Here is a 15,437-nt window from a genome sequence, read left to right on the forward strand (position 1 = left end):
TGAGTACAAATAGTGCCTTACATAAGTTTCTTTGTTAAGAGTGTTGAAACTTCATGACAAAGAAGGCAGAGTATGGTGGAAATGGCTGCTTTCAGTATTTAAGATGGGTTATGTGCAAGAAACCAACACATTCTCACTCCTAACTCGTCAAATACCAACGCTTTCTCAGTGTCTCTAAGTTTCAAACTATGAGACTCCACCCTCTAGTGCCAGTTTAATCAGGTAAGGTGTGTCAGTTTCCACTCACTACATGTATAGTGTCTTTTCAAAATAAACTTTCGTCTTCACAGGAAGTTCAGGCAACAAAACAACTTAATTAGGTTTAGGAGCGTGGTTGATGTTAACTTGACTGACTAGCGACTCCCAAGGCTAACATGTCACTAACCACTAACGAAACAAAAGATCAATGTTTACTTAAAGTTTTAAACGAAACAAAAAGCAGCCTCCTGCGTTTGTTTGACCCATTCAACTCCCCGCAGGAGCTGAGATGAAACTACGCCCATCCTTAACTCAGCCCTGACAAATACAAAAGCTACAGTAGCATGGGAAATAGTGTTATGGGGCACTGAATATTATGAATTTAATATTTAACAGAGCACAAATTAGACAAGAATTATACCCCACGGTGCGTCCGTCCTACTCCCCACCCTTGGGAGACCTCTTCGCTGGGAGGAGACAAAGGGCCAGCTCCTAGCTCTCGAGCAGCAGTCTGCTCTCCTCCCGGCTGTGGCGGTGGGGAGCAGGGACCCAGTGCTGCTGCTGGCCACTAGCCCACATTTTCTGTAACCAGTGTAACACATGGATGTATAAAGAGCACTGGATGCAGCGTAGGAGGCAGGGCCCCATTCATTACTATGAAAGACTTCAGAGAATAAAATAACACGGCTCTTCCGGCGATCTTCCACATCCATGGGGCCCATAAAGCAAGGGTTTCCTTTAACCACGCCTTCAAGGCCTCAGTCCAGCCTCGTTTTCAGTCTCTTTCACTTCAATGGGGCAAGTAAAATAAATCTGGATTGGGCTATTTGTGCATTTTACAATTGTTAGAACCTAATGATTATGATAAAGTTTATTCTAGTGTTGGTTCTGGGAAGTTGATTAAACTTCCACGGGCTCAGGGCCCCTCATCTTCTGCCTCTACTGGTTCACAGGCTCAGGGCCCCTCATCTTCTGCCTCGACTGCTCCACGGGCTCAGGGCCCCTCATCTTCTGCCTCGACTGCTCCGCGGGCTCAGGGCCCCTCATCTTGTGCCTCTACTGGTTCACAGGCTCAGGGCCCCTCATCTTCTGCCTCGACTGCTTCACAGGCTCAGGGCCCCTCATCTTGTGCCTCTACTGGTTCACAGGCTCAGGGCCCCTCATCTTCTGCCTCGACTGCTTCACAGGCTCAGGGCCCCTCATCTTCTGCCTCGACTGCTTCACAGGCTCAGGGCCCCTCATCTTCTGCCTCGACTACTTCACAGGCTCAGGGCCCCTCATCTTCTGCCTCGACTGCTCCACAGCCATAGAGACTGAAAAGGGAGGACTTTTGACAGGCATCCAGGAAGTTAAGGTTCCATTCATGATCTCATAGTGGCTGTTAGGTTACCATGAAACACTGAATCATGTGAACATTAAACTCTAAATCATCAGTTCTTAAGATGAACAAATGTGTCATAAAATATCTGGTTCTTTGCTAAAAAGTCAAAAGGTACATGCCAGTGGACTGAAGAAGAGCAATTAACCACAACATTAAGAAACATCCAATAACATAATTTAAATTCTGCTGCATTCACCATCAAAATTAGTGCACTTTTGGATTCAGTCAACAAAGGTAATTTACCAATACGAAGCTGACAAGGTGAATGTGATGTCACTAAGCCATAACATTTCACACGAAAGAATGTGTTTTATATTAACATTGTGAAATAAGAGATGTCAGTATCTTTTTTTTTTTTTTACTGGTTCAAACAGTCAGTATAATTACCCTCACCAAAATAAATGTCACAACATTCTTAACAGTTATGTTAGGATTCACTTTTTGACATCCCAGCACCAACATGCAAACCAAGCAATACGGTTCAGCCAGCTGTAGTACATAAACAATGGATGAAATTAAAGGTACATTCAGCAGAATTATTAGTGACCACATTTGTTTTGAAATAAACATTTTGGAAAGATGTTATACAATATAATTTCATCTCCTAACCAAAGAACAATGGAAAACTACAACCCACACGGATGTAGAATGTAAGGGACAATCTCCTGACTAAACCAATCCCACTTGACTCAAGTCTGAAAAGATGAAGAAAACATCAATTCACAACCAGTCATGGCATTACTCTTCCAATAAAGGTGGAGGAGAGAGTTTAAGTTGGAAATGATCTGTTCCGGGTTGGGCTGGGAATAGAAGGCCTGTCTTGTCACTGCTATGGCAGTGGGAGAGTTCTGACAGGATGGACAACTGGAGGAAAGAGAGAGAGAGAAAATGTTATGCATCGCCTCTATTTGTCTTCCTCAGATGCACGTGCGCATCTGGACAGACTTCTACACAGAATTAACGTTACATAAATTGTAGAGCATCCTGTTACAGATCTGGCTGATGTTAATGGATTCTTACTGACACAGGACCGAAAGCATGAATTCAAGCTGGGATTTGGTCTGATGTCGTCCACAACAGAAGCAAATCCGGCAGAAAATCAAATAGAAGAGGCCCACTAACTCTGAATGAAATGTCTGATTACACCAACCATGTTGAACTCGGGGAAGCTAATCATAAGGCTATCTATCATTAAGACTAACCCAAATCCGTCAAATAGCCTCAAAACTACTGCTCGGCTGAGGGCCAAAACATTGTGAACTCCATGCCTGATAAGCCAGACACTATTCTGATTGGGGACTTTATGACCAAACATGTTAGAATGGCAAAGCACTGAAAATGTAACTTTGACTGACACATCTGTCAGGGAGCTGACAGGGCTGTTGTCAGCTATCTTCTCCACACATCCCAATGATATGAAGGTCATTATCCATGCTGCTGATATTCTGCAAAGGAAAACTGTCCCTGAGATCCTGAAAGAAGACTTTGCCTGCTGCTGGAGAAACCGACTGACTGCAGATCCAATACGGTAATCTTATCCTTGTTTCCATGCTCATCTGCAACATTCGGTATAAACTTTCATTAATAAAGTATATATTGATTACATTTCATATACGTACATTCATTGGTATTTTATTCATCACCAGTCTTTGTGTGAATAATTATAAGTAGTAGTAGAAAGCGCTTTGTGTGGTCGGAAAGACTAGAGAAGCGCTATACAAGTACAGTCTATTTACCATTCCACATATTACATATTACCTTCATACATGTGGGTCATGAGTCACTGGTATGGCAGAAAAAGTACAACTATCTCTTCAAATGTGACTGTGCTGTGTCCCATCTACATCATATACCTATAGAAATTGTTAAAGATATCTGTTATGTGGCTAATTATGCGTCAAGGTGGTTCTTCAACTGTCACAGACAGAGTCCCTACCCTGGATGGTCCTCGGTATAAACACCGTAGCTGATCCCAAGACTGCTCCTGCTGAAGGTCCAACGTTGCATCAACAAACACCTGGGCCACAGCAAAGAACCAGAATAATGTAGGCAAAGCAGAAATATTAAGATGTAATCTGTTACATGGCATAGAGAGTGCAAAAACATTTAACCAATGCAGCATAAGTGTAGCAGAAATACAAGTTGTATTACTAGATGGACATGTGATGGCAAAAGGGTCTCCCTGTGCCTCAGGTTTGGTGGTTTTTAAAGGGGTGGACAATATCAGTAATACACTACAGTAGCACTGTAGTGAGTATCAATTGATTGGGCTCATATTTGGTTCTAAGTAAATACTCTGCCTCTCCATCCTTCCTTTCAGCCATAGTCCCACCTCCCCCAGGCCCTTGCATTTTCAAGACTGCTCCAACCATCAACCAGATGCCCTTTGGCCTACCCACCAGTCTCAGTCACCTGACTCCCACATCCACCCCCACAGAATGTATACTAGCTCATTTCCACTTGCTTTTTTGTCATTGTTGCTTCGTCCCTTTGCTTTCCAGTCTTCTGAACCCTGCACCCTGGAGCCTGCTCCTGCCTGTACCTCTCACCTGCTCCATTGCTGGTCACCAAGGGAATTCTCAGTTACCATTATTTAGACTCGCTATCCACGCCATGAAGCTTTTGTAGCTTCACTTTTTCAGCCCTGGATTGTTTGCATTTGGGTTCTTTCCCTTGACTTGTACTCACCCGCCTGACAATAACCAGATTAGAATGCTGCTATCAAACTCTATGTACTATGGCTGGGCATGTTTTAAATGAATCTTAAAGGCGAATTCTACTTTATTACCACTTGGATCCTATTTTCATAGGACTTTATATTGCATTCTATGGTATAAATGTTGAACAGATTTTTCCATTATTTCCACTTTCTGGAAATAAGGTTGTAATAAACAGTAGTTCACTTTTCAAGTTTTAAGACAGAAAGCCTGAGTGAAAACAACAAAACATAACAATCTCCAGCAGGTCCAGGTTACTGTAGATGGTGTCATTTTTTGTTTGGAAGAAAGAAAAAATAGAGCTGCATTTGTTAACTGTGAAGGATCTGGAGTTGTTTTCACTGGGGTTAAGAATTTTATGTATTGTGGAAAATGGCGAAGATGGACCAGCTGTCTTGACTGTGGTGTCATTTGTGTACTTTGTGGGATAAAACCTTACCTTCTTCCTGTGAGCCTCTGCTCCTGCGTCATGAGACACTGATGTTACACGAGTCTAAGACCAAGAGAGGAGCACAGTGCTGTGTCAGGATTGTTAGCTACTGGAAGACTGTGCTTGGATTAAAAGCAGTATTATAGATGTAACAAACACCAACTGGCATGAAACGAATCAGCTGACACACATGTTACAACAGGCATTTTACAGCTGATGTGGCCTGAGGTCCCTTCATATAACGAACTTCCAAGCCACCTCATAGGAAATCCTGCAAAATGGTGAACTATGTGACTAGGGGCTTATCACACAAGGTCCAAAGTCTTGTAAAAGCAAACTGCATGTGCATCTCCCCTACATGCAATAGAGCTGGGAGAAGTGGATACAGATCAGAGGTGTGGTTATGAAGGCTTATCCTCTCGGCCCCCTACATCACTGCTCCCTTAGCTGTGACACAACTGAAGGCTCATTTATAAACTACATTTTTAAATATCTATGAATGATGAATTTATCTTCTTTCTACATCTGAGCCATTATTTCAGAGTCAATATTGTTTTTTTCTCTAAGCTCTATAAATGAATCATTGATTAATAATCATGACAGAGATATTGCACGACACCGCAATGATGGTTCAGAGCTATGTAAGTGAACAAGAGTTGTGGGCGCTATAAATAGCCACAGCCATGGGTAATGGTTGTGTGTTATGACAGCTGTTCTGGTGCTGTTGGAGAACCTCGCTGTTGGAACACGATCTATGACAGACAGAGGGTAAAATAGAGGGACGCTGGAGTAACAACCTGAAAGAGCTGTGATTTGGACCTTCCTAATATTAATATGCATTGCCCCAAATATGCTATCAATGGGCGGTTGATGTATATTATTGTGACGGCTACTGGAATATCAGTTGGTTAGAGTTGTGCAAACAATTAATAAATTAATAAATGTCTACTCTGTGGTCTTCTCCTCCTCTGCATATTTGAAATCACTCATTTATGTCTTTCAAGTCCAATAAACATAAACAAGTCTATTTCCTAAATATCAGTCTATATTTATAAATACAAATTATAATTATAAATAAGCAGCCCTTGTATTTAAAAACAAACAAAAAACAAATGTAAAATGTAGTTTTGAGATTTGCTTGTTAGTGTTTAGAAAAAGGCACAAGATCAGTTCCCATTAAATCCAGTGTCTTAAGACTTAAATGATGAATTAATGGGTGTCAAAGCTGGGCCAGCTTAGAGTAAAGTGAGCAAGACTTTGGTGAGGTCCGAGTGTGATCCTCTGTCATCAAGTGAACATAATCCACTGAAAATATGGAGTGTTTTTGTCTTTGCAACCTGCATTATCAGTGGGTTTTTATTCATTTGTATTTATTTCCCCTGCTTATTGTGCACCGACAATAGTCACTATAATAGTACTTTTCCCTTCACTGCACAGCAGCATCTCTGAGCCTATATTTAAGTACAGTTCAGGTCTTCGATCAACAGGTGTGGTTGGGTCCAGAATTGATTGAGAGATAATTGCAGGTTACAGATGGATTTGTGTTGATATTGGCTGCTGCAGGGCGAGTACAGCTTTGCAAACCTGCTCCCAGTTAAAAAAGTGTTTACTGAAAATTTTAATTAAAATTTAATTTTCCCTAGTGCTGGCTTAGTACCTGCAGGAAAACATGGCCAGAATGTTTGTGAATTGTTTGTTAAGCTTAACGTCTTCAGTAGGAACCAATGGGACAGACATGGTAGGGAAGTCAGAAAGTATCTTTTCACAGGATTTTATGATAGCAAATTAAATGTAAAATAACACAGAATTATCCTTTAATCTAATATGTATTCCCTCATGTCTATCCAAATCTTTCTTTTCTTGCAAGCACAAACACACACCTGTGCCAGGGATGTACTGCGACCTCTTTTTGGTTCGGTGGAAGGCCCGCCCCTTCCTCCTTGGCTTGAGGAACACTTGTAGCAGCTCCACCGCTGTTGTAGCTCTGAAGTAACACCCGACCCAGAGTCCTTCTGCTGCAGGCACTGGTAGTGGTACAGGTGGCCACAGCTGAAAAGACAAACACATTCACACCTTAGCACCTGTAAATATTCATTCCTTTCCATTATCCGTAACTGCTTATCTTATTCAGGGGGCAGGAGCCAATCCCAGGGCTGACACATAGAGACAGACAGCCATTCACAGTCACATTCACACATACGGGTAATTTAGAGTCATCAATGAACCTAAGTTTTAAAATGCAACAAAGTTTATCCTCATTGTTTATCAGATCAAGAGAACTGAACAGACTTTCATTGAAATCTTTGATGACAGAGTCAGGTGGGCAATAAACAGCACCAACAATGGTCAGGTAGGTGATAAATAGCACCAACAATAACATTCTTTCCACCAGAGAGCTCTAAAACAAACAAACAGATTCCACCTCATCCCTATCTGACTTCAAAGTAAGATCATCGCTAATTTTAAATTCATAGTCACCATGAATAAACAGAGATACTCCAGATCTATTCTCTCTTACATAGTGAACTGTATTGTATTTTGGTATTTTAAAGATTTCTCTAGAGTCCTCAATGAGCCATATTTCTGATGAGGCAATAACTTAAAAATCACGATTGAGTAAAAATAAATAATGAATGAATTTGTCATAGTTGCTAGAAAGACTTCTTATATTCAGATGAAAAGTAGAGAATATATTAGGAGGCAAAGAAACACATAAGTCATTAAACTGGATTTCATCTACAGAGGTTAGAGACAACAAGCGATGAACAAAATCAAAATGATAAGAGTCAATGGTAGAAGGATTAAAAAGCTTAAAAGGTCTGGCCTTCAAAGTCACATTTGTTGTAGACATTAGTGTACGTAAAGAATAATGTATTGAGATGCACGGTAAAAAAAAAAGAAATCAAAAGTACTTAATACATTCCTGATATTGGAGACTCTTAGCGTCGGCCTCTTTGTTGTTGGGGGTTTTGGGAAGGTGGATGGACAATGTCACCTCTCTCTCCAGCTGCCTTCAATGCTGGGAGTAGTTCTTTTCTTGTTTGGCGGATGGATTCAGGGAAGTCCTCATTGAGTAAGATATCTGAGCCCTTCAAATTGTTAGCTTTATTTAGAACAGAAAGTTTGTCCTTCAGCCGTAGAAATCTGACCACAATGGGTCGGGGCTTTTGTGAAGATGCCATATATTTCCCAGACCTATGAGCCCTATCCAACTCTATTTTCAGATGATCATGTTGTAATTTTTCACTGAATAGTTTTCTCACATCTTCTTCACATTCAGTGAGATTTACTTTTCCCGACTCTTTAATGCCATCTACAACAATATTGTGGCGTGTGGACTGGCCCTCCGCATAGTCTGTCTTGTCTTTTGCAAATTGTGTTTTACACGACACTTAATAATTAGTAAAATAATTAGTAATTTCTAGACTCACCTTGAGATCATAGGCCTGCGTTGACAGATCATTAATCCTCCTGTTTGAAGAATCAACTATGATCTGTTCATATTTTGAAGCTTTTTTCCTGTTGTTCAAGCAAAGTTCTGTAGAAGTATTTTTGCTGGTCCAACAATTCACGCACTTGAGCCATGGTGACATATTCCTCAGTGTTAAAAGCTTTGGTTGGCATAGTTTGGTCCTCAACCTTCAATGCCTACTAGGCCCAAGGATCAGAAGGATGAAGCAAGAAACCTCCACAAGATACTAATAATCCAGCATTGGTTGAAGACTTCTTTATTCAGTCAAGTCCTCAAGTCCTGGGATTTTTGTCTTGTTCCCAAGAACTTAAGGAGTTCTTTCCAGTCGAGGGTTATACTGTTGCATGCTTTTTGTCTTCCACCTCATGTGGAGACAGACAGGGAGGCAAAGTTACATGTGCTTTGCCCAGTTTGGCATGTTATGCTGACCATACAGCCCCCATCAGACACTGAACGGCGTGGTTGGTGCCTTGTCCCTTATTACTGTTCTATTTCTTTTCTGGCGTGACACAGGACGGGTGAAAAGAGTGAGGTGTGTGTCGGTTGCGTTGCATCTGTACAATCTATGGCAATATAATACATATGTTCTGCCATAAATTCCATAACTGCCATAAATAGAAATAACTCATATCATAATATAACGCAGTCCAGCGCAAACACTAATTGTAACCTCAATGCTGAAACCTAGAACTGAATGAACACCTCTGTGACAATGTCGAAAACCAGACTAGACTTTAAGACTGAACCATTGTATTGGATTGCATCAGTGGACAGGTGTACCTAATAAAGTGGCCACTAAGTGAACATGACATGAAATCAAAAAGACATCAGAATACAAACAGAAAGCCACATGTATGCAGACAGAAAGTCATGATCAACTTGTGAGCTACGTTTTGTAAACTGTTGCCGAGGCATTAAACACCTCCAGTGTGTGTTACCTGAACACAATGATCTCCTCAGCTGAGTCCTGCCTCCTCTTGTACTGCTGGAGGCAGATGTTACAGTAGTCTTGTCGTGGGTGGAGTCCTCTTGTGACAGCGGCGCGCAGGTGAGCGAGGGACCAGTGGAGGTCATGGTTCAAAAGACTGGTGGTTGTTTCAAGTAAAGTCTAAAACAGAAAAGACAGCATTATTTAAGGCCAATCTGAATTACTTTCTATGTCAACCACAAATAGCATCTGAAAATATTAATAGCTGAGATGGATTTGCATATTGACAGAATATTTCAATCCGTGAGGGATTGGCACAGTTTACAGCCTTAATATTTGAATTGTGGTTCAGGCGCTGCTCTGTTTATTTATTATTGTTATTATATTATTTACACAGCACTTTACCTGTTCATAGCTAAAAGTGTCCAGCATGCCCAGAATGAGGCCTTGGATCTCTGCCAGCTTTCCTTTCCCATAGACTGGGTCCTGTCAAGCACAAGAATGCAAACAGTGTCACATGCCATTAGTACACAATATACAGCATAAAAGTACATATCTTCCTTTAATTAAATCACAAATTACAACTCTTTGCTACTTAACTATGAAGAGAAACCAAACACTCAACACTTGTTAGGGTTCAAACCTAGAAACCTCTGTCCTATCCTTCAAGTCTCAGGTGACAGGGTCAAATTTAATCTTTCAAATTTCAGGTTCATACGAGATTACACGTCAACAGACGCAGCTAAGATATACAGTACATGCTTTCTATAGTTGTTTTTGCAAAACACTTACTGTTTAACAACCTGGTCACAGGCTAGCACTACTACTCTAAATCCACTAGTCATAACAAAAAAACGGTTCTTGCTCATCATTGCCCAATATTTAAAAAAATATAACTTGTTTAGTTGGAAAAACTTGATTGAATATGTGAATGTCTGTTTCATGTACAAGATTATATATGACTTAACCTCCGCTCTAACAGTTTGTTACCAAAAGAACAACTGCATATTGGCTCACAAGAGGTGCAGCAAGAGAGGATTGCATTATCCCACTCAGGATAAGTGCTTTCAGTCAGTCTGCATTTTCTGTAAAAGCTGCTCCAGAATGGAGCTCCATCCCAGTGACCATTAGAGAACTGGACACATATAGTTCATTTAAAGCTCATTTAAAGAAATGGTTAATTAGTGCCCAGCTCTGTCAGCACTAGAACGTAACTACACCTTACTGTCCTCAATCTGTCCATGCTGAACTTCCCTCGGCCTGTCTGTCCGTCACTTGTCTGTCTTGAAATTGCCAGTTGATCCTAATCTACCTGCATGCATGTCTTTTATTGTTGATTTGCTGTGTCAGACTGACTTATATATTTTACATACTCTGCATGCTTTAGTTTTGTGCTTCTGACATGAATGTTTTAGTGTCTAACAATGCAACATAATCTTGTCTTTAGTCCATGTTTCTATTTAACATAATTATCCCTCATTTATTTGCTTTGTGTGTGTTGTTTTATCAGCCTCTGTGTTACCTGTCTTAATAGTACTTTGACAATGTAGTACAAGGGTGTCCTAAATGATGTTTCTACTTATATTAATATTCTCTCTTCTTTTATTGTTTCTGCATGCTTTGTAAAGGGTAAATAATGCATAACTTTGTCATTTTAAACTTATGTTCTGTTTTTAGGGTAACTTTGTAACATCTGTCCAGGGACTACAGATGAAAAATAGCCTCTTGGCTAACTCTGGCACACTTACAGGAATGTTTTATTAATGTGCACTGTCCCTAACAAATAAACCAATAAACCAAATTTCAAAAAATAATCCCTTTAAGTAAGGAATGCTAAGAAACGCCACAGAAAACCCACTTACACACCTTCAGTATTCGTTGGATGATGGCAGGCAGAGAAATAAAGCTGCTCATACAGTTGAGAACCTTCATTGTCAGCTCCTTCAGCACTGAGACATACACAAACCTGATTAGCATCATTATCACCATCACTGTCATACTGTTTTAGGTGCTCAATGGCTACACAAGCACAATGGTATCATATAAGATTATAAGGAAATAATTGTTTACTGAAACTGTTCATTTCTGTTTCACTTCTGTCAAACAAAGAAATCACCTGGATACAATATACATTGTAATATGTTTACTCTTTGTGTATACATTTACTGTGTCGTACTTGATTATGATAAAAGGAAAACAATTTTATTTAATAACTGAATTAATTGTTTTCTCTGTTGTGATTTGATTTGAATGTGGCATTGGAAAACAAAGTGAGGAGGTGTATTGCATGTCAGAGCTACTGTAAATGCAAAGCTCTGTCAGTAGTTTTAATGACACCAGAAACGGTGAAGGACTTAGGTCCAGATCAGAGCCAAAGAAATTGAGACATCCTTGTTCATATGTGTGTGTGTGTGAGTGTGTTTACCCTCAAATGTGTGTTCATCATTGAGCCCCTTAACTAGTTTTTGAGAAGCCATCATGGTCTCCAGAAGTGGAAACCACAGAACCTGTGAGAAAAAAAAAGTAATAAATGAGGAGACATTGTCAACACAACCCCCCCCCACACACACCTCAACCACCACACTCACTGACACTACTACCTCTCTTTGTTGCTGGTAAAGGCTGTCAGAGTTTCGATGACACAAGACAATGACATCATTCAGCGAATCCTTTACTCCCGTCAGTTTTGATTCACTATCTTTCTCCTCTTCATCCTGTCTTCCTTCTCCTCCATCAGCTCCTCTGTCACTCTCAGCAGTGAGGAGACATAGTTTTTCCTTCAATGTCTGTCAATGACAGTGAAAGTGACAATAACATACATAAAACATCAGCGGTGGAAAGTAAGTACATGTACTTGCTGTGTTTACATACAGTTTGTGCTACTGGAACTGTACTCCAACTCCACAACACCATATGCACACTGATAATAGTGACTACTACTTTAGAGTCCCTGTATTCATGTGTCAAATTAATAATTATTAGGTCATTAATTAATCTAGTAAATGATTATTCTGTGGGTGTTTTGTAGCTACCTCTAACAAGACATTAAAAGCTCCATGAACATCTCCCTTCTTCTCCAGTAGATAGGCTGTAGCCTCGTTGCGGTGGTACTTCTGTGTTATCTAGAGAGAAAGACACGGACAGAAAGACAGAGAGAGACATATCCATTCAGACTCACAGATGTAGGTAAACTGGTCCCATCTGGTAGTGTATAACCACACAGTACATAATAAAAGTATTACCTAATGCAGTATGATGCAGATGAGTGACAGCTGTGGGACATGCTCATGTGCATTAACCTAAAATAATCTATATCCTATATTTAGAATATTTTCACTGCTTTATCTTGCCGTCAGACAGCCCTTTCTGATGGGGAACTTTGAGCCAAATTACTCCATTGACAAAAACAGAGAAGTTTCACTTTCAGTTCAGCTCCCATTTGGAAAATATTTTAAATATAGTGTGTACTAAAACAGATTTTTTTTTGGGTGAGCTTTTCTTTTAGGTGTCTAAAATACAATTTGCTGCCGCTTGTTGTTTGATGTCCACAGCACTGCATTGCTTTGCGCCTGTTACTCCAAACTGGGGGCGTGCTGAGAGTCATCGACACTGACTATGGAGAAGAACCTCATTCCACTTCAATGAATCCACACTATCACCTTAAGGTTCCTTGGACTTACTGCATGTCAAACTGGTAGAGTACTTGACTTCAGGAGCTAAAGATAAAATCAAATGTACTATAGTACATGATAAGAGTATTGAAACTCCTGCTAATACGGAATGTAAACACACATCAAGCGTGACTATCAAAGAGTGCATTTTCTACCAAATTGTAATCCATGATTTAGTCCTGTTTTTGGTCACGTTCTACCTGTAACTAAGAATTTCTTGATCTTTTTATTTATGCATGTCCCCTGTTATTTACCTGTACTACACAGAATAGTCTAGAGATACAAGGCAGACCTTCCCATTGTCACTAACTCAAAGTGAATGAAAGAATGTAAAAAGATACTGTGGAGAATACAAGGTACAATACTTCCTGATCACTAATACATTCATCTAGTTTTGCGATGGTGAAAACCAATGCTGAACTTCAAATCAAAACAGCAAAGCCAGCAGCTCTGTGAGGCTGCTCACAGCTGTGTTTTGAGCTAAATGCTAACAATGACGGTGCTAACGTGCTTATGTTTAGCAGGCGTAATGTTTGCCATGTTCACATCTTGGTTTAGTGATCACATGGTAAACTACTCCTGCTGTTCCTACAACATGGACTCATGGTTTTTAACTCTTGTACAAAAACACATGCAATGAACATAATCAAAGTATAGAAGACTCTACTTGTATGGCCTCCTCCAGTCTATAGTGCTGGGAGGTCTGGAGGAAGCTCAGGAGCTGCTTGGGGCCAAAACGGCACAGTAAGTCCAGCAGAAGCTCATGGAGGTCCCGTTCCAGAGGCAGGACGGTCCCTGAATGATGGCCTTCCCTGAATAACGGAGTAGACAAGAAGTGAGAAGGAAGAAAAGGAGGAGAAAAGGAGGGAGGAGTGGAGGCAAATTTAGAAGAATTGAGGAGTGAAGTAGTAGAGTTATCACTGGAACAGGACGTTCACTGTACCGTGGCTCCAGGAGGCAGCTGAGGAACTGGAAAAGGAGGTGGTCATCCTAAAGAGAGCAAGACACACACACACACACACACACACACACACACACACACACACACACACACACACACACACACACACACACACACACACACACACACACACACACACACACACACACACACACACACACACACACACACACAGATCACCTTTCTGTTTGTAAGCTAAACTTTACTTATTTGTATTTATACATTATAATTTATACACATTTTGTCTTTATTTCACACTTGCTTTGGTAACATTAACATATGTTTTCCATACCAATAAAGTCCCTGTGAATTGAATTGAAATGAATTAAATTGATTCCAGGGAGAGAAGTATTTCAGTGGGTAGCCCATATCACCAAGCTGTCGCAGTGTTTAGTTGTGACTATTACAGCCTACAAAGATGGGTGTGCAAATTCTCCTGCAGAAATTGTAATGTGTGCATATTTAGAAAATGTTCTGACGGGGAACTGAACTGAACTGAAAGGGAAACTCATCGACACTGTTTTACAGTATGGGTGGCTTTGAAGAGAGCAAAGATAAGTTTCACTTTCAGTTAAGTTCTCCGTCAGAAAAGGCTGTCAGACAGCAAGATAAAGCCGTGGAAATATTTATATCTTTTAGGTGTCTACAATACATTTGGCTGCTGCCCCCGTCCGCAGTACATTGTTTACTCCTGTCCGTTACTCACAACTCCATCTAGTAATACACTGATGGAGAAGTCAATCTCTATCACTATCTCAAACATTTAAAGCTAGATGCTCTTCCTCAGACAGCATCCAGCTAATTTCATTTCACACTTTTTGTACCTAAGCGCTTCCCTTTCCTATTTTGTCAAGGTTTATAGACCTTTGTGGCGATCATGAAATTAATTCCAGTTAAAGTAAAAAATCATCATCAGCAATTTTAGAGCAGAAATGTGCGGTTTGTATTTCTGTACTAATTTGTAGTTGGTGGTATATGCATGCAGCCAGACTGTCAGTACTCATTTTACCAGATAAAATAGATATAATAATATTACCATGTATTTGGACCTTACCTGAAGCTCACAGATGATTTGTTGCACCTCTTTAGCAAAGTGAAACACCACTAGGTCAGCCGACTTGCTGGGGTCAAGGGTCACCAGCTCCTGTGAACATATTTTGGAGGGTTCGTATGAGAATGCAAACACAATCACTTACAGACACATCGTTAGCCAGAGAATGTCCTACTTCATCGATGTCCGCCTCACATTTGTTTGCTTGCAAATCCATTTACCATTTGATGTTAAAGGGTTGGTTCACACAAATTATTTTAAAAAGTATTATCTTTTCTAGATTCAGGCATCTGATCAGGATGCCTCCTGGATCCTGGAACATGCTTGACTACATATCCCATCTATCCTCTGGATCCCTCAGGAAGAGCTGGAGGACACGACTGTGGAAAAGGACCCTCTTCCTACCGTGCTTAGCCGGCTACCACAGTGACGTGTCCAGAAATGAAGGGATTCTGGTATTTATATGTCTATGTGAGTTTGCTCTGACCTTTATGTGTTGAAGTACTTTGTCCCTGACCGTTTGTTTCTCCTCAGGGCTGTAGCCGGGCATGGACAGCAGGTTGTGGATGTAGCTGAAGATCTCCCTCTGAAACACACACACACACACACACACACACACACACACACA

General features: G+C 40.5%; 1 protein-coding gene across 3 annotated transcripts in view; it reads right to left on the reverse strand.

Moving 5' to 3' along the window:
- Positions 1-627: 627 nt before the first annotated feature.
- vps8 (VPS8 subunit of CORVET complex) overlaps positions 628-15,437 on the reverse strand; it is a 56,713-nt gene continuing 41,903 nt past the window's right edge. For all 3 annotated transcript variants that reach the window (XM_079169096.1, XM_079169097.1, XM_079169095.1), the window contains exons 32-45: positions 15,297-15,395; positions 14,813-14,902; positions 13,741-13,787; positions 13,465-13,609; positions 12,159-12,248; positions 11,727-11,912; positions 11,552-11,633; positions 10,993-11,075; positions 9,532-9,612; positions 9,137-9,306; positions 6,607-6,775; positions 4,736-4,789; positions 3,516-3,596; positions 628-2,443 (exon numbers count right to left, since the gene is read on the reverse strand). In XM_079169096.1, the coding sequence (XP_079025222.1) occupies positions 2,318-2,443; positions 3,516-3,596; positions 4,736-4,789; positions 6,607-6,775; positions 9,137-9,306; positions 9,532-9,612; positions 10,993-11,075; positions 11,552-11,633; positions 11,727-11,912; positions 12,159-12,248; positions 13,465-13,609; positions 13,741-13,787; positions 14,813-14,902; positions 15,297-15,395 (1,503 nt within the window). In that variant the 3' untranslated portion in view covers positions 628-2,317. The remainder of the gene's footprint in view (positions 2,444-3,515; positions 3,597-4,735; positions 4,790-6,606; positions 6,776-9,136; positions 9,307-9,531; positions 9,613-10,992; positions 11,076-11,551; positions 11,634-11,726; positions 11,913-12,158; positions 12,249-13,464; positions 13,610-13,740; positions 13,788-14,812; positions 14,903-15,296; positions 15,396-15,437) is intronic.

This window comes from Pholis gunnellus (assembly GCF_910591455.1).
Source record: "Pholis gunnellus genome assembly, chromosome: 11".
NCBI lineage: Eukaryota > Metazoa > Chordata > Actinopteri > Perciformes > Pholidae > Pholis > Pholis gunnellus.